Source organism: Strongyloides ratti, assembly GCF_001040885.1.
Source record: "Strongyloides ratti genome assembly S_ratti_ED321, chromosome : 1".
Lineage (NCBI taxonomy): Eukaryota > Metazoa > Nematoda > Chromadorea > Rhabditida > Strongyloididae > Strongyloides > Strongyloides ratti.
Genome location: NC_037307.1, coordinates 332,010 through 354,495, shown reverse-complemented (window position 1 = coordinate 354,495; position 22,486 = coordinate 332,010). Strand labels below are relative to the sequence as shown.

The 22,486-nt window shown below is 20.9% G+C and overlaps 8 protein-coding genes across 8 annotated transcripts; 4 read left to right on the top strand and 4 right to left on the bottom strand.

The window, feature by feature from the left end:
* Positions 1–849: 849 nt before the first annotated feature.
* Positions 850–2,522, bottom strand: SRAE_1000011300 (Reduced folate carrier family and Major facilitator superfamily domain, general substrate transporter-containing protein; the record flags this gene model as incomplete). Its single annotated transcript, XM_024646908.1, has 3 exons — positions 850–2,076; positions 2,119–2,195; positions 2,510–2,522. 3 exons carry the CDS (start codon positions 2,520–2,522, stop codon positions 850–852), a joined length of 1,317 nt encoding a protein of 438 aa, XP_024501039.1.
* Positions 2,523–4,237: 1,715 nt separating this feature from the next.
* SRAE_1000011200 (UPF0554 protein C2orf43) lies at positions 4,238–4,814 on the top strand (the record flags this gene model as incomplete). Its single annotated transcript, XM_024646906.1, has 2 exons — positions 4,238–4,315; positions 4,392–4,814. The coding sequence occupies 2 exons, from the start codon at positions 4,238–4,240 to the stop codon at positions 4,812–4,814; spliced, it is 501 nt and encodes a 166-aa protein (XP_024501038.1).
* Positions 4,815–7,429: 2,615 nt separating this feature from the next.
* On the top strand, positions 7,430–10,099 carry SRAE_1000011100 (Sodium/calcium exchanger 2; the record flags this gene model as incomplete). The annotated part of the gene is made up of 2 exons (XM_024646905.1): positions 7,430–9,674; positions 9,729–10,099. 2 exons carry the CDS (start codon positions 7,430–7,432, stop codon positions 10,097–10,099), a joined length of 2,616 nt encoding a protein of 871 aa, XP_024501037.1.
* A 710-nt stretch (positions 10,100–10,809) lies between these two features.
* Positions 10,810–11,742, top strand: SRAE_1000011000 (Phosphatidic acid phosphatase type 2/haloperoxidase domain-containing protein; the record flags this gene model as incomplete). Its single annotated transcript, XM_024646904.1, has 1 exon — positions 10,810–11,742. One exon carries the CDS (start codon positions 10,810–10,812, stop codon positions 11,740–11,742), a length of 933 nt encoding a protein of 310 aa, XP_024501036.1.
* Positions 11,743–13,433: 1,691 nt separating this feature from the next.
* Positions 13,434–15,139, bottom strand: SRAE_1000010900 (Armadillo-like helical domain and Armadillo-type fold domain-containing protein; the record flags this gene model as incomplete). Its single annotated transcript, XM_024646903.1, has 2 exons — positions 13,434–14,911; positions 14,956–15,139. 2 exons carry the CDS (start codon positions 15,137–15,139, stop codon positions 13,434–13,436), a joined length of 1,662 nt encoding a protein of 553 aa, XP_024501035.1.
* A 733-nt stretch (positions 15,140–15,872) lies between these two features.
* On the top strand, positions 15,873–17,153 carry SRAE_1000010800 (Peptidase C48, SUMO/Sentrin/Ubl1 family-containing protein; the record flags this gene model as incomplete). The annotated part of the gene is made up of 1 exon (XM_024646902.1): positions 15,873–17,153. One exon carries the CDS (start codon positions 15,873–15,875, stop codon positions 17,151–17,153), a length of 1,281 nt encoding a protein of 426 aa, XP_024501034.1.
* Positions 17,154–17,919: 766 nt separating this feature from the next.
* SRAE_1000010700 (Hypothetical protein) lies at positions 17,920–19,485 on the bottom strand (the record flags this gene model as incomplete). The annotated part of the gene is made up of 5 exons (XM_024646901.1): positions 17,920–18,903; positions 18,956–19,067; positions 19,105–19,325; positions 19,373–19,400; positions 19,448–19,485. The coding sequence occupies 5 exons, from the start codon at positions 19,483–19,485 to the stop codon at positions 17,920–17,922; spliced, it is 1,383 nt and encodes a 460-aa protein (XP_024501033.1).
* Positions 19,486–20,744: 1,259 nt separating this feature from the next.
* Positions 20,745–21,534, bottom strand: SRAE_1000010600 (Hypothetical protein; the record flags this gene model as incomplete). The annotated part of the gene is made up of 2 exons (XM_024646900.1): positions 20,745–21,458; positions 21,496–21,534. 2 exons carry the CDS (start codon positions 21,532–21,534, stop codon positions 20,745–20,747), a joined length of 753 nt encoding a protein of 250 aa, XP_024501032.1.
* Positions 21,535–22,486: the final 952 nt, after the last annotated feature.

Below are 22,486 nucleotides of genomic sequence, written 5' to 3'. Positions count from 1 at the left end.
TACTTTTGAACAACAGATTATAGAAAAATTGGCCAGACGTAATATATGTATTTTAAGACAAAATCTATATATATGTATAAAATAAAATAGTTCAGAAGATAATACTTGACAGGCTTAACTATAAATACATATAACACATTAATAATGCTGTTTAAAAGATAATGGCACAATTTATATAGATCACCAGAAGCAGTCACTACAAAGTAAAAAGAGATCAAAAAAAAATTAAGGAAATTTATAATAATAAGAATATAAAGGTGATTGATAAAGTAATTTTTTTTTTTTTAAATTTAGTTAATATATTAAATAGATGAGTAAGAGATATATTTTTGCAATTGGTAATATTAAAAAAAAAATAAAGTTTAATAATTATTATTTTAATGTTCATGTAAAAAAATTAATTGCATTATTTTACGTTTTTTCTTCTTATTTATATGAATCATAGTAAGTTTAATATTGATAATATAATATTTTACACTAGATTTTTATGATTCAATCTTAATGAAATGCTTAAAAGATATTGTATATATAAATATAATTGTTTCTTAAATAATAATATGTAAACTTTTAAAGCATATATATAATATATCAACATTTCATTAACATAAACATTTATTTTTGTTTAATAAAAAAATTAATGCATTTCTTTATACTTTTATAATACATTTAGTAGTATACTTATTTACTACAAATGTTGTAATATAAATGGCAAAAAAATGATTCATTACTTTAAAATTATACTATTTATTTAAATGTTTTATTACTATTTTAAGAATATAAATATATTTTAAATAACAATAACAATGATTTACTTTATATAACAATATTACCTTTAATTTTTAAAATAAATTATATAAGTTCTTTAAATACACTTTCACTATGTTGAAGAATTACTTTTGATTTTCTTCCATTAATAATATTTATATTAGTTGAATTTTCTTCTTTTATTTCACCTTTTTTTTTATTATTTATTATAACATTGAAACATGAAATTATTATAAAAATAATAGAAGATAATAAAAATATTAATGAATTAATAGAAAATTGTTGTTTTGTATTTAATGCCCATATATTACCATTTATTAAAATAAATCCTAATAATGATTGAAGAAGTGATGTTGTTAATGAAACTACTCCAAAAACAATTCCAATTCCATTAACATCTACAATTGAAGCTAATATTGATGATGCAATAGCAATCAAAAAAAGATATGTTACATTTATAATAATATATAAAATGTAAGAAATATATATATTTGTTGTTTCTGCTAAAGCAACAAATAAAAATGAAAATAAAATTGTTGAAAAAATTGTTATTAAACCAGTATATTTTTTCCAATTTATTTTTAATCTTGAAAATGATAGTGTTACACATGCTCCAAGAAGTGTATTTATAAATTCTACTGATCCATTATAAACATGAATACTTTCTAATTGTAAAGGAGTCCAATGAACTTGAATATAATTATACATTTGATAAATAAGTGCTGATGTAATAGTCCACCAACTAGACCATACTATAAGTAATATAGGATCAGAAAGATTATCTTTAACATATTTAATTCTTTCAATAAAATTTAATGTTTGTACTCTTTTTTTTTTTTCATTTATTTTATCATAAATTTTTAATGATTCTCTTTCTCCTATATCATTATTTAAATTTACATTTTTCTTCTTATCTTTTTTAAAACATATTCTTGGAAAGATAGCAAATAAAACAAATGGTAATGATAAAATACTCATAACTAATGTAGTTTCGTTTAGAACAGTTAAATCAAACCATTTTAATGAGATCCCAAGTTGACCAATAGATGTACAAAGACATTTTGATAATAATATTACCCCTCTAATAATTCCAGTAACAAAAGCAATTTCATTATCATAAACTTTAGTATATAAATATGACATAAATGCAATTTCTGATGATGTAGCACAACCATAAGTTATTTGTGTCATTTGTATTGAAAATAAACTATTTCCAAATGTTAATAAAAATCCTGTTGCTATCAAACTGATAGATTCAATTAATAATATTGGTTTAAAATTAAGATAATCCGTAAACAAAACAATTGGTATCTTAATATAAATATTTAATTAATATAAAAATATTAAACATACACTAAAAATAAGATGAGCATAAGCCCATAAAGGATAGACATTTTGGTATATCTCATCTTTAGTAAAACCTTTTTTATCTGATATTAAGAATGGTGTCAAGAATGGTGTAATTGGGCGAAATTCTTTAAAAAAACCATATAGACAAAGTAATATAATTATAAATTTATGCTTCATGTTTTAAAAGATACAAATTATATATTTGATAACAATTTCTTTTATTATAAAATATGATAATAATTTTGCTTTAAACTCTAAATATATTATATTATAAGGACAAAAAAAAATTATTAAAAATATTAGTTAATAAAAATGATAAGAAATAATTTTTAAAATTTATAAAAAAAAAAAAAAATTACAGAATTAAAAAAAAAAACACATGATAATAGCTAACATGTAGTTGTCATGCTTTGAAATTATAATGATATTTTTTTTTTTAAATTGAAAAATTGTCATATGTAGGTGTATATGTACGTAATATATTATATATAAAAAAGAAAAAGGCTTGTTCTGATAAATCTAACTTTTAAAGTTTAAAATCATTTAAAATTAAAAAATTTCTAATATTCTAACGGTGAATGATTAAAGGTAAGTATGTTAGATAAGCTTCTCAACAAGAAAAAATAAAACACATTAAACTGTTTTTGCTATAATTTTTTTTATTGCTTATTTCTTTCATTTTACTTTTTATAACATGAATCTCAATTGGATTTTTTGTGGTGTACTGATAATAATAAAAAAATGAACAAGTTAAATAAAATCTTTTAATAAAAAAAATTAAAAAATTAAATTATTAACAATTAAAAAAAAATATATTTAAAAAATCAATATATTTTTATCAAAATGTAAAAATATTTTTCAATACTAAAAGCTATTTTAGGATTTTTAAGATACTAATTATTCTTCTCTTGACGGTGATATTTTAAATACTTGTAGCAAATGTTTAATTTATTAATTTAATAAATTTACCATTAATAAATTTTTTTTTCTAATAAAAAGTTACATTTCTATATATTGAAAAAAAAAAATTATTGAATTTTATTGATGTATTAATCCATTAAAACTTTAGATATTTTTATAGAAATTTTATGATTAGAAAGATCAAATTAAATAATAAAATAAGAATATGATATAATTTATTATATATCAAAAAGAAATAGCAAAAGTTATTATATTGTTTAAAATTATTTAAAACGTTTCATTTTTATTAATAGAGTTATTTAATATTACTTGCCTATATTCCTTTCTTATAAAATATTTTTAACGTCTTGAAAATGTTGATCATTATTATCAAATACTTAATTTTAAAATAATTTAATACATATTATAATCTATAAAAAAAAGACAAATTTTTAAATGATTGACATTTTTAAATTTTTTTTTTAATTTTTTGAAGATGAAAGAATACACTTTTTTTATTAATGACATTACAATAAATAACTTGAAATATCATTTAATAATTATAAATACAATAGTATTCATTTTCTTATTAATGTAGTAATCTTAGATTGATAATATAATAATAAATTAATTTTTTTTAATTTTGGTAATTTCTATACATTTATTAAAATATTAAATATATGTTTCTTATCATTACAAACATTTTACCAAACTAAATTTTAACGTAAATTTCAAATCTTTAAATAATTTTTTTTTTTACTTTTAAAGTTAAAATATGAATTATTTAAAAAAATGGATTAAAGTTTCTGGTTACTGGACACGTATTTCTATTATTTCATCAAGAAAAATATTATTTTCTAATAATGAATTAAAATTTCCAAAAGATGCAAAAATAATATTTATGATACCAGGAAATCCTGGTAATGATGGATACTATAAAGCTTTTGGTACATATTTGTTGGAAAATTTAAATATAAATAAGCCAAAAAATAATTACATTTTTTTGACTATCTCTCACGTAAACCATGTCAAGATGGAGAAGAATAATGAAAATAAAGAAAATGTATATAAATTACAGTTTCAAGTAGACCATAAATATAATTTTGTAAATGAGTTTTTAGGAAAAGAAAATGAAATAATAATGATAGGTCATTCCATTGGATCTTATATAATGTTAAAAATATATTCAAAATTAATAGAGTTAGAATATAAAAATATTATTATGGTATTTGGCTTATTTCCCACAATTGAAAGGATGTCTTGTTCTCCAAATGGACAAAAGCTTTATAAAACTCTTAAAGTAAGGATATAATATACATATATATATATAGATATATGTGCAATATTAATTTATTTTATTTATATATTTTTTTTAGTTTCTTGACAACTATCCATATTTTACTAAATGTTTAACAATTTGGTTTGACATTATGCCAATATTTATTAAAAAATTTTTAATAAATTGTTATTTTGGATTTAATAATATGATTCCATTATGTATTATTGAATCAACAACTGAATTATTTAATACAACAGTTATTAGAAATATTATTCATATGTCAAAAGATGAACTTGATAATGTTTATGAGTATGACTTCGATTTAAATAAATATGCTAACAATATATATTTATATTATGGGTTAAAAGATGGCTGGGTTCCAATAAAATATGGAAATGACATGATGAATAGAAAAGAGTTAAATGATGGTCATATTATTTTTGATACTACAAATTCTGAACATGCATTTGTAATAAAAGAAAGTAAAGTTATAGCTGATGAATTGATAAAATTTTTATAAACGGTTTACTTATATATTATATTATTTTAATATTTTTTTTTATTAATATAATTAAATCTAATTATTATTATTATTAATTTTTTTAAAGAATTTATTATATTGATTTTTTTTTATTTAAAGTAATTTTAATTTAAAAAATGAATTATATTAATTTATCAGTTGTCCAATATATAATGTTTAGTAAAGATTTTTTTTATTGTTTATATATTTAAAATTAATTACCAGTAATCTTTTTTTTTAATGATATTTATTAATGTTTATATTATTAAAATATTCTTAATTATAAAATGAAGATTAATACATTTTATTAATAACAATAAATATAGTATTAAAATTCAATCTTTATATGATTATAAAAATAAATTGTAAATCGACTACATATACTTAATAACAACCTCATTACTAGGTCATTTGACCAAGAAATACGTTTATCCTCATTTTTATACTTCATAAAGAAAAATGCATAAATATCGTCGTCATGACCTTCGTGTCATCAGTTATTTTGCGCATATGATAAGTTTATTAAATTCAAGATTTCTACTAAATTATACCTATAACTTTTTTCATTACATTTTATTAAATTTTTTTACCCTTAATTTAAAACTTATTAAATAAAATTATAAAATTTTGGATAAACCAAAATTTTAATTAATAAGAAAATATATTTACTTTATTTTTGTGTAAAAATAAAATTAGATAATTTTTTTATAAATTAATAAATAGTAAAATTCTAGATAAAAAGAATTAAACAAATTTTTATCAAAATTTTATAATGTTAGGCTTATGTATTTTGTAAAAAATTTTATAATAGTCAAGGAAAAAAGTGGTCAAATGAAATACATTAAAATCATAATTAGTTATAATCTTTTAATCGGTTTTTGTTGATTCTACATCATATTATATGTTTCTTTTTACAATAAATTATTTATAATATTTGAAATTATATTAATAAATAGAAAAAGTGATAGATGTAAACGGAGGAGAGACGAAATGAGTTCATGAGAACTATATTTCTTTTCATCGTTTATTTCTTGCGCACCTTATCAATATATATATATATATTTACACAGAAGATAAAATATTGTTACTTCTTTGAGTTTTTTTTTTTTTAATTTTTAATCCTATTTTATTTTAAACTACATAATAGATCAATATGATTCCATTTATAATACACCTTTTATAAAAATAACAAAACTTTACCATTTTTACAAACATTTTATTTACATTCATAGTATTTCAGTAACAATTAACTTAAAATAAAATTTTCTATAAAACATTTATATATATATATATGATATATAAAACATAAAAATTATGATAATATTTTATTTGAATTTATACCTATTTAACTTTAATCATAAATTTGATATTTTTAGTTATCCTAATTTTAATGCCATATACTCTATAATTTTTATATTTTGTAGTTATTTAAAACTAGTTTATAAAAAAATTTGATGGTGTCTTTTTTTTTAAATTAATGATTTTACATCTATTTTTTAAACACCTATTTTTTATAAAAACAGTTTTATTTTTTTTTTATTTTAATATATTGTTTTATAATAAAATTTTTATTAATCTGTTATCAAAAATTATATTAGGTATTAATAAAAAATTAAAAAAAGATGTTAATGTGTATCTTTGTTTTAACAATATTATTATTATTAAAATCATTTTATATACTCTTCATAACCTCCAATAATATTATATTATTGAATAATATTAAATTTCTTTTTTTTTTTTTATTTTTTTTTATTTTTAACATGAAATATAATAATAGGATACTTTTAAAGATAATAAATGTTTTGATCAAAATTATTGACGCGTGTAATATAAGTATTATTAATTAAAAGACAAGTTTATTTATTTTTACATGTTAATATTTACCTAAGAAATATTGAATTGTATTTTTTTGTTATCTGGACTATGAATTTCTTTATTTGATACTTATTTTAAAATACATATTTTAAAATATATATTTCTTTTTATAAGAAATATTTTTAAAAGATTATTTAATTTATAAAATATGTATCAAAAAATATATAAACATTTTTGTTAATTTTTCGTTTAATATAAATTATCAAAGTCAGTTTGCAATAAAACCATCTGCCCTAAAACCATTAAAATTACTATTTGTTAAGAATTAATAAACATGTAAACAAATAATCTTTGATAATATATATATATATATGTGACAATTTTTAACCTTTTTCTAATCTTTATTCTTTTTATTTAAATTATTTTTTTTTCTATTTATATAATTTTAGTATGACATTAATAAAATATCTTGTCTAAATAAATTTTATAATATTAATTAAAATATTATTATTTTATTTTCATATATTTTATATCTTAGATATAATAAATCCATATTTCTTATTTTCATGAATTGTTTTTGAAAGTAAAGGTAACCAACGGCAACTTTATTTATTCATTTAATATTATAAATCTAATAGTTTATAAAATAACCCATAAATATAATTATTTTCTTTCTACAAAATTGATATAAAAGCATATAATACATTTCAGGAAACATACATATTTTTTTATAACGTCAAAAAATGAAATTTTTTTTCTTTTTATTATTATTTTTTCTTTTAATCTTTATCAAACTGAGTATGCAAGATATTAATGAAGAATCAATATATGTTGTTTCATTTAAAGAAAAATTAAAAAATATTACCGAAAAAGTTTTAAATTCAACTATTCCTCATAATGAAGAATGTTCAGATGCTAAACCATGTTCTGATGGTTTGATTATTCCTGCATGGACTCCAGTTACTGGTATAAGTATATATACAAAAATATGGAGAGGATTTGTTTATTTTTTAGCTTTGACATATCTTTTTTATGGAGTTTCTATTGTTGCTGATAGATTTATGTCTGCTATTGAAGTTATTACATCTCAAGAAAAAGAAGTTAAATTAAAAAAAGCAAATGGTGAACCATATACTGTTCTTGTAAGAATATGGAATGAAACTGTTAGCAATTTAACATTAATGGCTCTTGGTTCATCTGCACCAGAAATTCTTCTTTCTGTTATTGAAATTTTTGCTAATAACTTTGAAGCGGGTGATTTAGGGCCAAGTACAATTGTTGGTTCTGCTGCTTTTAATTTGTTTGTTATTATTGCAATTTGTATTTTATGTGTTCCATCAAATGAAATTAGAAGAATTGATAGATTAGATGTATTTTGGACAACAGTAATTTGGTCAACATTTGCCTATATTTGGTTATACTTAATTCTTGAAGTATTTTCACCAAATATTGTTGAAGTATGGGAAGGTGTATTAACATTTATGTTTTTTCCTTTAACTGTATTAACAGCATTTTATGCAAATACTAGAACTGTTCCATTTGGACAAAAAATTATTACAGCAAGAACTGGAAGGGCTATAATTAGAAGAGATCCAGAAAATAATAAAGAATCATTAAAAAGAGATACAGATGTTAATATGAGTCTTTTAGATCAATCACAAGCTGCTAGTGTTTTAGCATATCAAAATCAGAAAAGAATTTTTATGGAAACTTTTCATCAATTAAGAAATGAAAATCCTGATTTATCAATTTCCGAATTAGAACAACTAGCTACGGAAACAATTGTAATGAGTGCCCCAAAAAGTAGGGCATTTTATCGTATTCAGGCTTCTCGTGAATTAACTGGTTCTGGAAGTTTTGGACCCAAAAGAATTAAAAAAAAAGCTAAAGCTTTACTAACTTCAGATACAAATGAAAATAATGATGTTGTGACGGTAGAATTTGAAACACTTCATACAATGTGTTTAGAAAATTGTGGTACAACACACGTTAGAGTAAAATGTGATAGAGGTGGATTAAAAGGAAATATTAATGTTCGTGTAAATTATAGAACAGAACCAGGAACAGCTGAAGAAAATACTGATTTTGTTCCAACATCAGGTGTATTACTTTTTAAACCTGGTGAGGAATTTCAAACAATTTCAATAAAAATTGTTGATAATGATATTTATGAAGATGATGAAACATTTACAATTGTTTTATCAAATGCCACTGCAGAAATGACTGATAATAATAAATTAACTGTTCCAGCACGTTTAGGTGTAAAATCAGTTGCTACAATTTTAATTATTGATGATGATCATTCTGGTCATTTTATGTTTAAATCAGAAGTACAGAAAGTTCCAGAAAATGTAGGAATTTATGCTCTTGAAGTACAACGTTCCCGTGGTGCAAGAGGAAAAGTTCGAGTTCCATTTACTGTAAAAAATGGTATGGCTTTAGAAGGTCGTGATTTTATAATAAAAACAAATGAATTAATTTTTGATGATGGTCAAACAAAAGCATTTATTAATATTGATATTATAAATGATGATGAATATGAAAAATCTGAAGATTTTTTTATTTATCTTGAAGAACCAGTATCTTTAGATGGAAATACAGGACCAGTTGAAGAAGGTGAACCCGATGGATCACCACAACTTGGAGAAATAACAAGATGTAAAATTGTTATAACAGAAGATAAAGAATTTAAAAGTTTTGTTGATAAAATGATAACATCAGCAAATACTTCACTACTTGTTGGTACATCATCATGGAAACAACAATTTTCAGAAATATTTGAAGTTGAAGATTCTGATGGTGATGGTACAATAAGTACTAAAGAAAAATGTCTTCATTATTTTTCCTTACCATGGAAAGCAATGTTTGCTTTGATTCCACCAACAGAATACTATAATGGTTGGTTATGTTTTTTTGTATCAATTGTTGTTATTGGTATTTTAACAGCAATTATTGGTGATGTAGCTTCTCATTTTGGTTGTACAATTGGATTAAAAGATTCTGTTACAGCTGTCTCTTTAGTAGCTTTAGGAACTAGTATACCAGGTATTTTTATTTGTTTTTATTTATTTTATAAATAAAATAAATTTATTATTATAGATACATTTGCATCCAAAACAGCAGCAATACAGGATAAATATGCAGATTCATCCATAGGTAATGTAACTGGTTCTAATGCAGTTAACGTATTCCTTGGTATTGGTATCGCTTGGGCAATTGCAGCCTTTTATCATTCACGAAATGGTACTCAATTTAAGGTAAATGCGGGATCACTAGCATTTAGTGTAACTTTATTTGTCATTGGATCATCTATTTGTATCGGATTATTGATGTATCGGAGAAGTAGAAAAAATATTGGCGGAGAATTAGGAGGGCCTGCCAAAACAAAAATAATATCTGGATGTATATTTATTGCAGTTTGGTTGATGTATCTAACACTAAGTATTTTAGATGCTTATTGTATTCTCTGACAACATTACATTCTAAAAATATTCTATAACTTTCTATCATATAATATAAATTAGAAATTTTAAAATGTATAAAATCTCATAATATTACTTATACTAAAGTAAATATTAACATTTATTATAAATTAAATAAAAAAAAAAATCAATTTTTTTAATTTGTATATAAGTAATTTTGTTAATTTTAAAGTTAAGTATCTTAATATTTGTATATATATATGTATATATATATATATATATATATTTATTATCGTTAAATCAATTTTAAGTTTATTTTTTTTATTAATATATTATTCAAAGGAGAAACAAAATACGCAATTTAATAATAATTCCATTGATATATTACTAAACTTTTAAAATTAAAATGTAAACGCTATAGATGTAAACAACGCACCATTGTGATAAAAATATTTATAAAATATATTTTAAAACCAATATTTTAGTCATGTAACGATTAAATTATATACATCTTGGAATGTCAATAGCCCTATAAATAGCCATGAAAAAGAAAATATTTTGTTTTATATATTTGTTTATATTTTATTTAGCATAATATTTAAAGTTTTAAATTATTATATATAATTTACAAACATTTTATTTGTTCTACTGCCAAAATAATCCAAAATACCTCATTTATATTTTTATTATTTATTTTATATTTTTAACAATATATTTTTTACTGTAAAAATATGTTTTTATTTTTCTTTTTTTAGATAATGGAAAAAGATATTGTTGTCTCAAAAATATTTTGTGACTTTTTAGTACTTGTATTTTGTACTTTACCACTTCTTTTAATTCATCTATTTGCTCAACCATTTCAAAGAGGTTTTTTTTGTGATGATGAATCTATAAGATATCCATATAAACCTGACACAGTATCTATTCCAGCTCTTGCTGTTGTTGGAATTCTTCTTCCAATTTTTATTATAATTTCAACAGAAATATTTAGATATTTAGCATGGGAAAGAAAATGCCAACATCTTTTTAAATCATACAAATATAAGGATAGAAATATTCATAGATTTATTGTTAGATTATATGCATTCCTAGGTTTTTTTTTATTAGGAATAGTATTTAATCAATTAATGAATATTATTGCTAAATATACTATTGGAAGACAAAGACCACATTTTATGGAAGTTTGTAGACCAAATGTTGGATATAATAATTGTCTTGGTGACCATAAATACATTACTAATTTTAATTGTACTGGTACTAATGAACATTTAAATAAGGATTCACAATTATCTTTTTACTCTGGTCATACGGCTTTCTCTTTTTATGGAGCTTTTTATACAGCATTATATTTACAAGCTAGATTATATAAACCTGTTGGAAGTAAACTTTTTATACCAGCTGTTCAATTTGCATTAGTATGTGGTGCATCATTTGTTGCATATTCAAGAATCAGTGATTATAAACACCATTGGTCAGATGTTTTAGTTGGAGCTATTATGGGTACCTCTATAGGTATCATTGTAGCTGTTTGTATGGCAAAAGTATTTAAATTACGTGAAATTCCACCTTGCTCAGAGGAAGAACCATTCAAACCAACTATTACAAAAAATTGTATTGAAATAAAAGGTGGTTTCATTGCATGTAGTGATGAAGAAGCCGAAACGCATAATAACAGACAAGCTCATTTTTAAATTAAATTTATAATGCTTATATGAATTATAATTCCTGATTCAGGATACAGCTAATTTTTTGTAATTAACGAATAAAAAAATTTATTTATTTATTTCATTAATTGTTATGTAAATATTAAAATTCTTTTAAATCACTATTGTTTTTTTAATAAAAAAAATATTTAAAAATTAACGATATTCTAGTTTACAACAATTTTCAAGTACAACTCTAATCCTAAAATTAAGCCAGAATTTTAATAAATTTGAAAATAATTTCATTCTGTTAAAATGAATAAAACGTAAAAAAATATCATTTTTTTAATAACTATTACATTAATAGGATTATTTATCCAGTTGAAAATTTCATAACAATGTTAATAGTAAAGTATTTTTGAAAAAATTAAATTATTGACTGATCATAAAAACTTAATTTACTTTTATTTAAATTTAAAAAATATTCATAAATAAAAATTGATGTTTTAAATTCTGGTGAAGCCATTTATTTTAATAAATTTAAATAAATATATTTTTGTTTATATTTAGTGTGTTAATTATAATTTTTTTAATAAAAAATTTTTTATCTTATACATTCAAATATTTGACTAATATAAATATAATATTTCAAAAAATTTATTATAACAAGAAATAATAATAAAAATAAAATATATGCTAAAAAAAAAGAATAAAATCCTTAGAAAAAAAAAAAAATTAATAGCAAATACTAGGAAATTGTAAAAAATTCTTCTGGAACAGCATTTGAAGTTTTCACATAAAAATTCTAGAATTAAAATTTTTTAAAAAAAAACTATAACTATTATATTCATGGAATAAAATTTAGTAGAATTTAAAAAAAAAAAACTTGAATAATTACAGGTACAGTTATTAAAATGGTATATGATTTAGAAAAAAATCAGAAATTTAATGGTATTAAGCGAGTTGTGGATTTAATATCCGAATTACTTCCGACGTTGAAAATAACTCGTATGACGTCGTTTACAATCACTGGACACTTATGTTTGACGTCAAATTGGATAAATTAGGTTTCATTGTAAATCTTGAAAAATATAGAAATATTTTTACAGAAACAAATTCTTATAGATTAAAGTTTTGAGAGAAATAGAATGAAACTAGTTTTAAAATAATTTGATAAGTTTCAGCTAAGATAAGAAAAAGTTAGCAGCAAAAAAATTTCTTCCTTTTGCTATACTTCACTTCAAAATAATAATAATTACAGGTAAAGTTTTAGAATTAAATATTACTTCGTTTTTCATGTTGAGCCTACCTTCAAACTCTTTTTATATTTTCAACTGTTAATGAGATATAACAAATTATGATAATAAATTATACGCGTAAAAGTATAGGAGATTCTATCTCAAGAATGATTGATATTCTTAAAACATTTTTAACATGAACTATTATTTTTATTATAAATTTTATTTTTTTTGCTGTTGGTTTTAATCTAAGTAAAAAAATAAGAAATATATAAAAAATACATTGTATCATTGTAATAAAGGTATAATTTTAGAATCTAAATACAAAGTCACATTATATTATACATGACTTGAATGGCATACATGTATAATATTCATAAATGAAAATTAAAAGAATATATTTAACCGATAAACTTTATTGTAACTACTGAAACTATAAAATTATATACAAAAAAAAACACAACAATAAAATTAAAAAATTTAAACTTAACAAAATCATATTTATTTAGGTGTATATTTTCTACTCCAAGCTTTTTTATTTTCTAAATACATTTGATAATTGATGTCATTCATTAATCTAGAGTATTTGTGTTGAGCTGACGATTTTTGTTTACATTCAACAATCTTTTTAAGAATTTCTTCTCTTTTTCCTAATGAAAGATTTGTTTTCCACAAAGCAAGAAAAACAAATACAGAAGACTTCCCTAACAGTAATTGCTCTAGATTTTCACCTAATTTTTCTATTAACCAATCAGCTCCAATGTCAGCTTCAACAAACTGTCCAATAAAACATTCTAATAAGGCAGTTCCTTGTCTATTTCCTACTAATTCCATTAAACATTTATCTGACAAATTTTCAAAAAATTGTGAACTTCCACTAGGTTGGAGTTTGAAAAAAGTCTTCATACATTTTATTTTTATTGGAGTAAGTTTTTGAATGTTGAATGATAACTTATCATCAGATGAAATTTCGTAATCATCTTCTGAACCACCAGATAAGAATTTAGCATAAAATATTCCTTTCGAAGGTTTACCATATTTTTCTTTAAACCATTTAAACAAAGAATCTTTAAATGAACTATTAGATTCAGCTTGAGATAAAATAGCATCCAAAATATTATGGTAATTTCCTTTTATAAATTGATCCATATTTGGTAGAATTGATTCAAAAAGGTCGCTTGAAATTGATTTATGAAAAAGTAAAAACTTTCCAACAAAAAAATTAGCTATGTTATGAAGTGATAAATCAATAATATTCATCTTAAGAAGTGTTTTAACTAAATCAACATCCGAATCTTTTAAAAATTCAATAAAACACTCCCATACAGGAGAGGAATTTTGATTTTTTAATGAACTAATTATGGCATTTTCAGAATTATTACTCCAAATATGTATGAAGTAATTTTTTATACTATCATAGTATGAAAAACGACAACTCTTCAAAACATCTTGAATTAAGTATGAATGTTCAGCAAAATCTTTTAATTCAAAAGCAAATTCACCAAACAAAAATGAATCTACAATCTTTTTATGAGTTTCTTCAAGCTTATCATACTTTTTTTTTCCTTCTAATGTTATTTTGACTTTTTTAGACTTTTCTTTTCTTAATTTACTTGTAATAGCAATAAGTTCAAGAATACATCTGAGTAAATTTGAAGCAGCTGGATTGTAGATAACCTTTTGAGTTGCAGAATTCAAATATTGAACAAATTTATCAATAATATCAACATACCCTTCAGGAATAGGTGTGGCAAAAGTTCTTAACCATGATTCTAAAGTATAGGAAGCAGATTTTTCAAAAAAAACTTTTGTAACAGCATCTTCATTATTGTTCTCAAACAAATTTTGAAGAAATAATTGTTGTGCGTCTTTTCGTGATTTAAAAAGTTCTTCAACTAATTTACATGTATGTCCATGTTCCAAAACAACAGCTTCATGACTTTTAAGAGTATTTATTATTTGTTTAATACACATATCATCTAAAAAAATTCCATTTCTAACTATATTAATGTAGTATACTAACCTGAAGTTGCTCCATCTTCTTTCAATTTATTCATATAGTCATAAAACTCATTTGCCTCTTCAAGAGTAGGATTTTCACCATCAATCGGAACAGCACCACGAACTATTTTCTGGTTAAGGGTACGACGTTTTTTAGGAGCTACATAACCTCCATGTTTTTGATCCTTCCTTTTAAATCCCATCATAAAAAAATAATATTATAAATTTACTGTCTTATTAAATAATAATAATTTTAAAAACTATGTACATGCATTATTCCAATTTCAGAAAACAATCATCGTAAGAGTTAAAAATTTAAATTTGCTCTTTCGATAGCGTAATTACTACATCTAGAAATATAATATTAAAATATGATTTATAGAGACGGTAATGTACAAATTTTTGTAGAAGAATTTACTTCAGGAATAGATAACACAACTGTTTTCTAAAAGTATAATAAACAGACATGGATTTATTGTGAAAGTAATTATGATATTATGAAAACAAAAAAAATATTCTTGAACAATGCATTAATTTATTTTTTTTTTCTGACATTTATTTATTAGATCATGTAATTACATTTTGTATTAAATCATTTCATCGGTCATTCGTTAACTTTAAATATTTAAGGAAAGAAGATATATTAAAAATTAAGGTATGCTTTTAGTAAATTTTTATAAATATTACTAATTTTTAGTTTCTAGATAATATACAAAAAAAAGGAGAAAGTTTAGTAATATCATTACATTCAAAAGGAGCATAGAAAAATAATTTAACAGGAATTATGTATAATACTGGGTAATAAATTTAAATCACTATATCTATAAAATAATTCTAACAATTCCAATTGAAAATAGTGATGAAATATCTATTAGTACGACAAAAAAAGTGTTATTATCGTTTTTACAAGTGAAAAAAAATTATTTTATTTCCAAAAATATGAATTCAGTTACCGTACCTTTAAGCGTTATTAAATTTTCTGAATTGGAAAAGTGTATTACATCTTTTAAATTAAAGGCCGTTAGTTATACTTCCAACGAGGCTGGTGGAATGCAATTTATTGTCATTATGAGGAATACCTATTCTATTAAACGATCAAATACAAGATTAAAGAGATTCTTGTCGACAATGAAAGAGTCTACAAATAATTTAAATGACTCTTTTTGCAATTATTTTCATGTTATCAAAAATGACAACATTTTTGAAGAATATTTAGCCTCCAGAATATTTGGAACAAAAAATGTTGAAACTAATGAAATTTATGATGTTACCGGGAAAGCGTTTGGATCTTTATTTGATAAAGAGTGGCTGCATTGCGATATAATAGATACATATCTTAATGAATGGCGAAGACGGATGGGAGAAATTATTTGCAATTCTTCTAATATGGATAAAATTCGTATCAAAATTTATAATACCTTATTATATACAAGATTGACACGTGGAGTTAAGATTACTTCACTTAAACCTATTCCCAAAAAAACATACATGCGAATTCAGGATAATGCTAGTAGAATTGCAAATGAAAAAGTTTACCATTTTTCAAAAATATGTGGTTCTATTTTTGATTTTGATGTTCTTATAATTCCTATACATATAGATGATCATTGGATAACTGGAGTTATTCACAGACCACAAAATTGTTTAGTAGAAATAAAAAAATTTGATGATGATTCAATGGAAGTAGATGATGATATTCATTCATCTGTTTTCGTTTTTGATTCACTTGCTACTGATTTTACTGTAAATAAACACGTTTGTACGGCGGTTCTTAAAGAGTATGTTGAAGCATGTTATAAATCATTAAAAGAAAAATTTCTTGGAAAAGATTGGCATTTTAATAAAGATAAAATAAGAACAATTAAAATACAAACTCCATATCAACAAAGAAATGGATATGATTGTGGTTTATTTATGCTTGAATTTATACGTCAAATTATGATAAACCCAAATTCACTTGAAAAATTGGTTAAAGGTGAACCAATGACGAATGTATTTCCGAAATTTAGTGTTAGTCTAAGTAGAAATTATTTAAAATTGTTTGTATATTCAAAAGTAGATTTGCAAAAATGGATTATTTTACGTGAAATGGAAGAGTATTTTCTAAACGATGGTAGCAAAAAAAAATTAACCGGTCGCCGATCAAAATCTGTCGAGCCAAAAAAAAGTATAGGTATTGAAAGCAAATTTAAATGGATAAAAAATTTTTCTTATTCTTAATAATAATAATATATAATTGAGATTTAAGATAATAAAATTTTTTTTTGATTTTCAAATTTTAAAAAACTTGAATAAAATAAAAACCATGTTTTGGTATTAGAAACAAATAAAGGCTTATAAATATGTGTAAAATAAATAATTAATAAAAAAACATTTTCAAACTTTTATTTTAATAGTAAAGTTTTTGAGAAATGATACAAATTTTGAAAAAAATTCATAAACATTTTTTAATAAGAATAATTTAAATCAATTACAACGCAAAATAGAAAAACTTTTATTAAACTTATATCAATGTTTTAGAAAATAATCTTATTTTTGAAAATTGTTTTGAAAGTAATTATAACAAATAAAAATTTGATTCTCAAAATAACTTTCAAAAATTTATTAAAAAAAAGTTTTAATAAATTGATAATTCAATTAAAATAAAGTTTTATAATGTGAAAAAAAACTAATTAGGAAAGTTAAAAAATTGACAGTTTATTAATCTAAATAAATTTGAAAAATTTAAAGAAAAAAAAAAAAATCATTAGTAAAAGTTTGAAAATAGTGTTATAAAAATTCACTACAAAATTTGATATTTAGGCATAAATTTTTATGGTAATCATAAATATTTTTCTTAACATTTCAATTATGTAAATTTTTTTTTATAAATAGTAAACTTAAAAAATTTTTTTAAGATATTTTATTTTATGGTTTTTAATTTTATATTAAAATTATAGTATATATATTTGTAAATAAATAACTATATTCCATCTTGTGTTGGTTGTTAAAATGGATGTGTTGTTGATGATATCGAAACCTTTTTAACAACAGGACTATGTTGACTTGAATTAGATGTACTTTTTGATTTTGTTGAAATATTTACAATATTTGTTCTTACTGGATTATGTATAGCTGTCTTCGTAACTTCTCTATGTTGTTGAGTATATGATGTCTTAGTACGAAATGAATCATTTTGCTTGTTTCGGTCAATTGAAATATTATCATATGTCACTTCATTTTTTTGTGCTGATAAACTAATATTATTTAGATAATGACGTGATTGAGTATCATTTTTAGTTGCAGAATATGTATCCATGTTTGTAATTTTTTCAGAAATATCAGATGTTGAGTTGTGTTGAAATTTTGGGATATTAAATGTTTCTTTTAAATCATTTGATCTTTGAAATGTTTTCATTTTAAGTTCCTCATTTTTTTTAGATACATCATCAGAAATATTATGTCTTTTAAAATCATCTTCACTTTCTGTATTAGTATCAGTTATCTCTCTTTCCTGATTTCTTTCTAAATTCCATTGAACCCATTTAGATTTTTTCTTTTGTTCTTTTCTTTCTTTTTTTCTAAGTTCATCTTCCTCCTGCCCACGATATTGTAAGAAACCACCTCCACTTCTCCATAAACCATTTTCTTTAGCAAGTCTAACTCTTTCTCTTACTTCCTCAAATTGATTAAATTTTCTATATTGTTCATCATTTATCATTTGCAAATATAAGGTACATTTAATAACTGTAAAAAATAAATATAATTGAAAACCAGAAAAAATTAATAAAATAGTTGCAAACCACATTCTTTCTACACAACTTTGTATATTGAATAATTTTTTTTGCTGATATAAATCACCATAAATGTATGACCAAGCATAAAGAACAAAATAGGCAATTGAAGAAATTAAACCAATACCTTGAATAATGATATGTGGAAATAGTAAAGATGGAGTTGCTGAAAGTATACCGCAAAATAGCAAAACAATCTATATAAAAAATAATAGTTATTTGAAAAAAAAATATATTAAGATTACTTACACAAAATAATATAGACATCATTAGTAAAGCAATAAAATAATCACCGGCTAATGTTACTTTGAAGTGTGAAAAATTAAATAAAAGACAATCTCTTAACATTCGAAATGTTGGACTAAAAATATATAATTAAATAATAAAATTATTCTTACTTTGAAAGACAATTATTTGAATCATTATGTTTCCATAAAACTTGCTGAATAAGTGATAATAATAATATAGATACAGCAATTAATTCAATGATACCCAAAAAAACTGTTCCAAGTGTAATGTGACAACAATCACAACATGTTCTATATTTTAAATCTTTTTTTAATCCACTTGAAGTTGTTATATGAAATGTTCCTTGTACTTGAACGGTAGAAGTAACCATCTTATAATCATTCCAAAAGATAAAATTAAAATTAAACTCAAACTTGCATTTACATAAAATTTTATATAATAATATCTTAAAATATAATTAAGTAAAATTAATTACAATCAAATATATCTGACTTAAATGAGTTGTTGATAGATATTAAGAGTGATAACATTAACAAAGGCAAAAAATATGAATGCTGATTATTTTATCTTTAGCATATAGAAGATTGATGAGTATTTGATATGTTAGTAATACAATTTTCTAAAATGTATGATACATAGTTAACGTGATAAATAATAATTTTAATTTTCTTGTATCTTTTAAAATATAAATATATTTATCGTAAATAAATAAAATTAAAAAAAAAATTATAAAAATATATATATTATTTAAATTATATTTAACATATTTTATAAAATCACAAGTTAAAGAAAAAAATAAAAAAAAAAAGAATAATCTTTATAGCTTTAAATGTTACCTTTAAACTTCCTTTTCAACATAATATTTATAATATTTAAAATGTTTTATCAACATAATACAAGTGGTGATTTGGTAAATTTTAACAACATCCTTATTACCATCCACAATTTATTATATCAATCTTTTCTCATTAATCTTCAGTCATATATATACACTTAAAATTAAAGTAAATTAGATGCCAGAAGCTAAGCTAAAGAATGATCTTGTATATATATATTACACCTTTATATTAAATGTTATCTCCCAAACTGATAATATGCTTTCAATGAATTATATAGATATTTTGTTAGATGCATCTATAACACACCTTGCCATTCATTATTCTGCTATATTGTTATATTAATTTTCTTTTAACTTTACTTCTTTTCTAATTGTAAAAATTACTAATTAAAAGCACATCTCTTTTACATTAAAAAATTTACTGGAAGAAAATATTATAAAATTTAATTAGTATAAAAAAAATATTTAATTTGAAAATATTTTATTAAATTAAAATTATTGTACAAATAAAGTTATTTTATTTTTTACATTATTTGAATATAACATTTTAAAAAAAAACAATAAAGTACAGATTTATATAAATTTAAAAATGATTATCATAATTCAAACAAAATTTTTATTATTATTTCTGACATGTTTATATATATTAAAAAAATTAATGTAAAAAAATATCTAATAAAAATGTTTTTTTAATAGTATATATTATATAATATACTGATAATTAACTTAAATATATATATATATATATATATTTGGATTTAATTACAATATTTTAATTTTCAAAATAAAAAAAATACAAAAATTTTTATATATCATTATAAAGTAATTAGAATATTATAATTTTCTAAACATTTGTTTTATGTTTTCTTTTACTCATAATGAATCTAACTAACAAGTTTACAATCAAATTGATTATATATTATTGCATAAAAAAAAGTACAAAAAGATATTTTAATCTGATAATATTTCAAAAAGTTCATATGATTCTTTTTTGTTTGTAAATTTTTTTCTCATGTATATACAGCAAATTGTAATAATATTTAAAAAAATAACAAAAAGTATTAGACAATAAGAATATTTAGTAAAATTGTTTTTTGCTAAATTTTGATTTTGAATTTTAATAGGTGTAAAGTGATCATTATTAGCAATTTTTAATATATCCAATTTTGTTTTAAATGATGCCGTTGTTTTTGTTAACATTATTGCTGTCGTTGAAAAAAATTTTACTTCTTCTGATTGTTTATTTTTTTCATTTAAAATTTTTTTATTTTGAGAATAAAGATTTATTTGTTCTATTTTTGGTTCATATACAAGACCACTCATTATTTTTCTAGTTGTAGTAGTTTCATTTAATATTGTGACTGTAGTATGGTTGAAACAACGTAAATATACAATTTCACAAAGTTCAGGAAGTGAATGACAATCTTGCTTAAGTTCATAATGATTATATATACATTGATAATTTATTTCATCATAAAGTTTACATTCAACAGACAATTTTTGTTTTATATCTAAAAAATCATTTGAAGAATAACATTTAAAATCTTTTTTAATGTAATATGATTCTTTAATCAATTTCTTATCAAGGCCACAAGCAACATCAAAAAATTTGTTATTTAAAAGTTTATCTTCATCAATGTGATCATTTTTTTTAATATTGGTATACTAAAATATATCTTTAAATTACAAGAAATAAACTCACACATGATACTACATTAAAAAAAAGTTTAGTTAAATACATAATATTAAATATATTTATCTGAAAATAAAAAAACTAAATAATATTTTAATTTGCATAAAATAAATATAATGTATGATAAAAAAAATTGATCGTTATCTTGAATATATAACATATCTGTGACTCATACTTAGAATATAAATTTAAAAAAAATTTGACACAAGCATACCAAATACATAATTTTTTTAAATTAACTTTATTATATAATAATAAAATTGAAGAATATAAAATATAAATATATATCTAAGTTTTACTATTTTATATAACCATCTCTGTTATGTAAAATGGTAGCATATTAAAATTTGATATATATTATGTGAATATAAAGTATATGTTAAGTCATATTAATAATAATATTAAATTTTTTTAATTAGTTTTACTAATATATGTTAATGATTTAATATTCCACAAAATAAAACTTTTTTATTACAAATCTATTATATAATTAAAAAATCAAAAAATAAATAGTCTTTGTAATATAAAAAAAACATTTGAAATATTCTCATGAAAAAATAATAAAGTTGTAAAAGTATTAAAAATATCCCAAAATTTCAAATTAAAATAATATTATTAAAAAATTAATACAATTATTCTTTAAAAAAATTTGATTTTTAAATTATTTTGTATATACAACAAAATAATTGTTTTTATCTGTTTAAGTTTTTTTGTTATATAAAAACTATTATATTAATATATATATATGATAAATATGCTTGTTTTTTTAAACTATTAACAGATTACTATAATTGTTATAAAAGCAATTATTTTTGAATTGTATTTATATTTGTATAACTATTTGATAATTTAGAGATAAAAAAAAAAGATATTCTAATTTATAAAATTTTTTTATAAGAATAAATTTAATAATAATATATTTAAAAAAATTTTTTATCAAAATATTAAAAGAAAATTTTTTTTTGTAAAAATAATATTCATAACTTGTTTTTATTAGTTT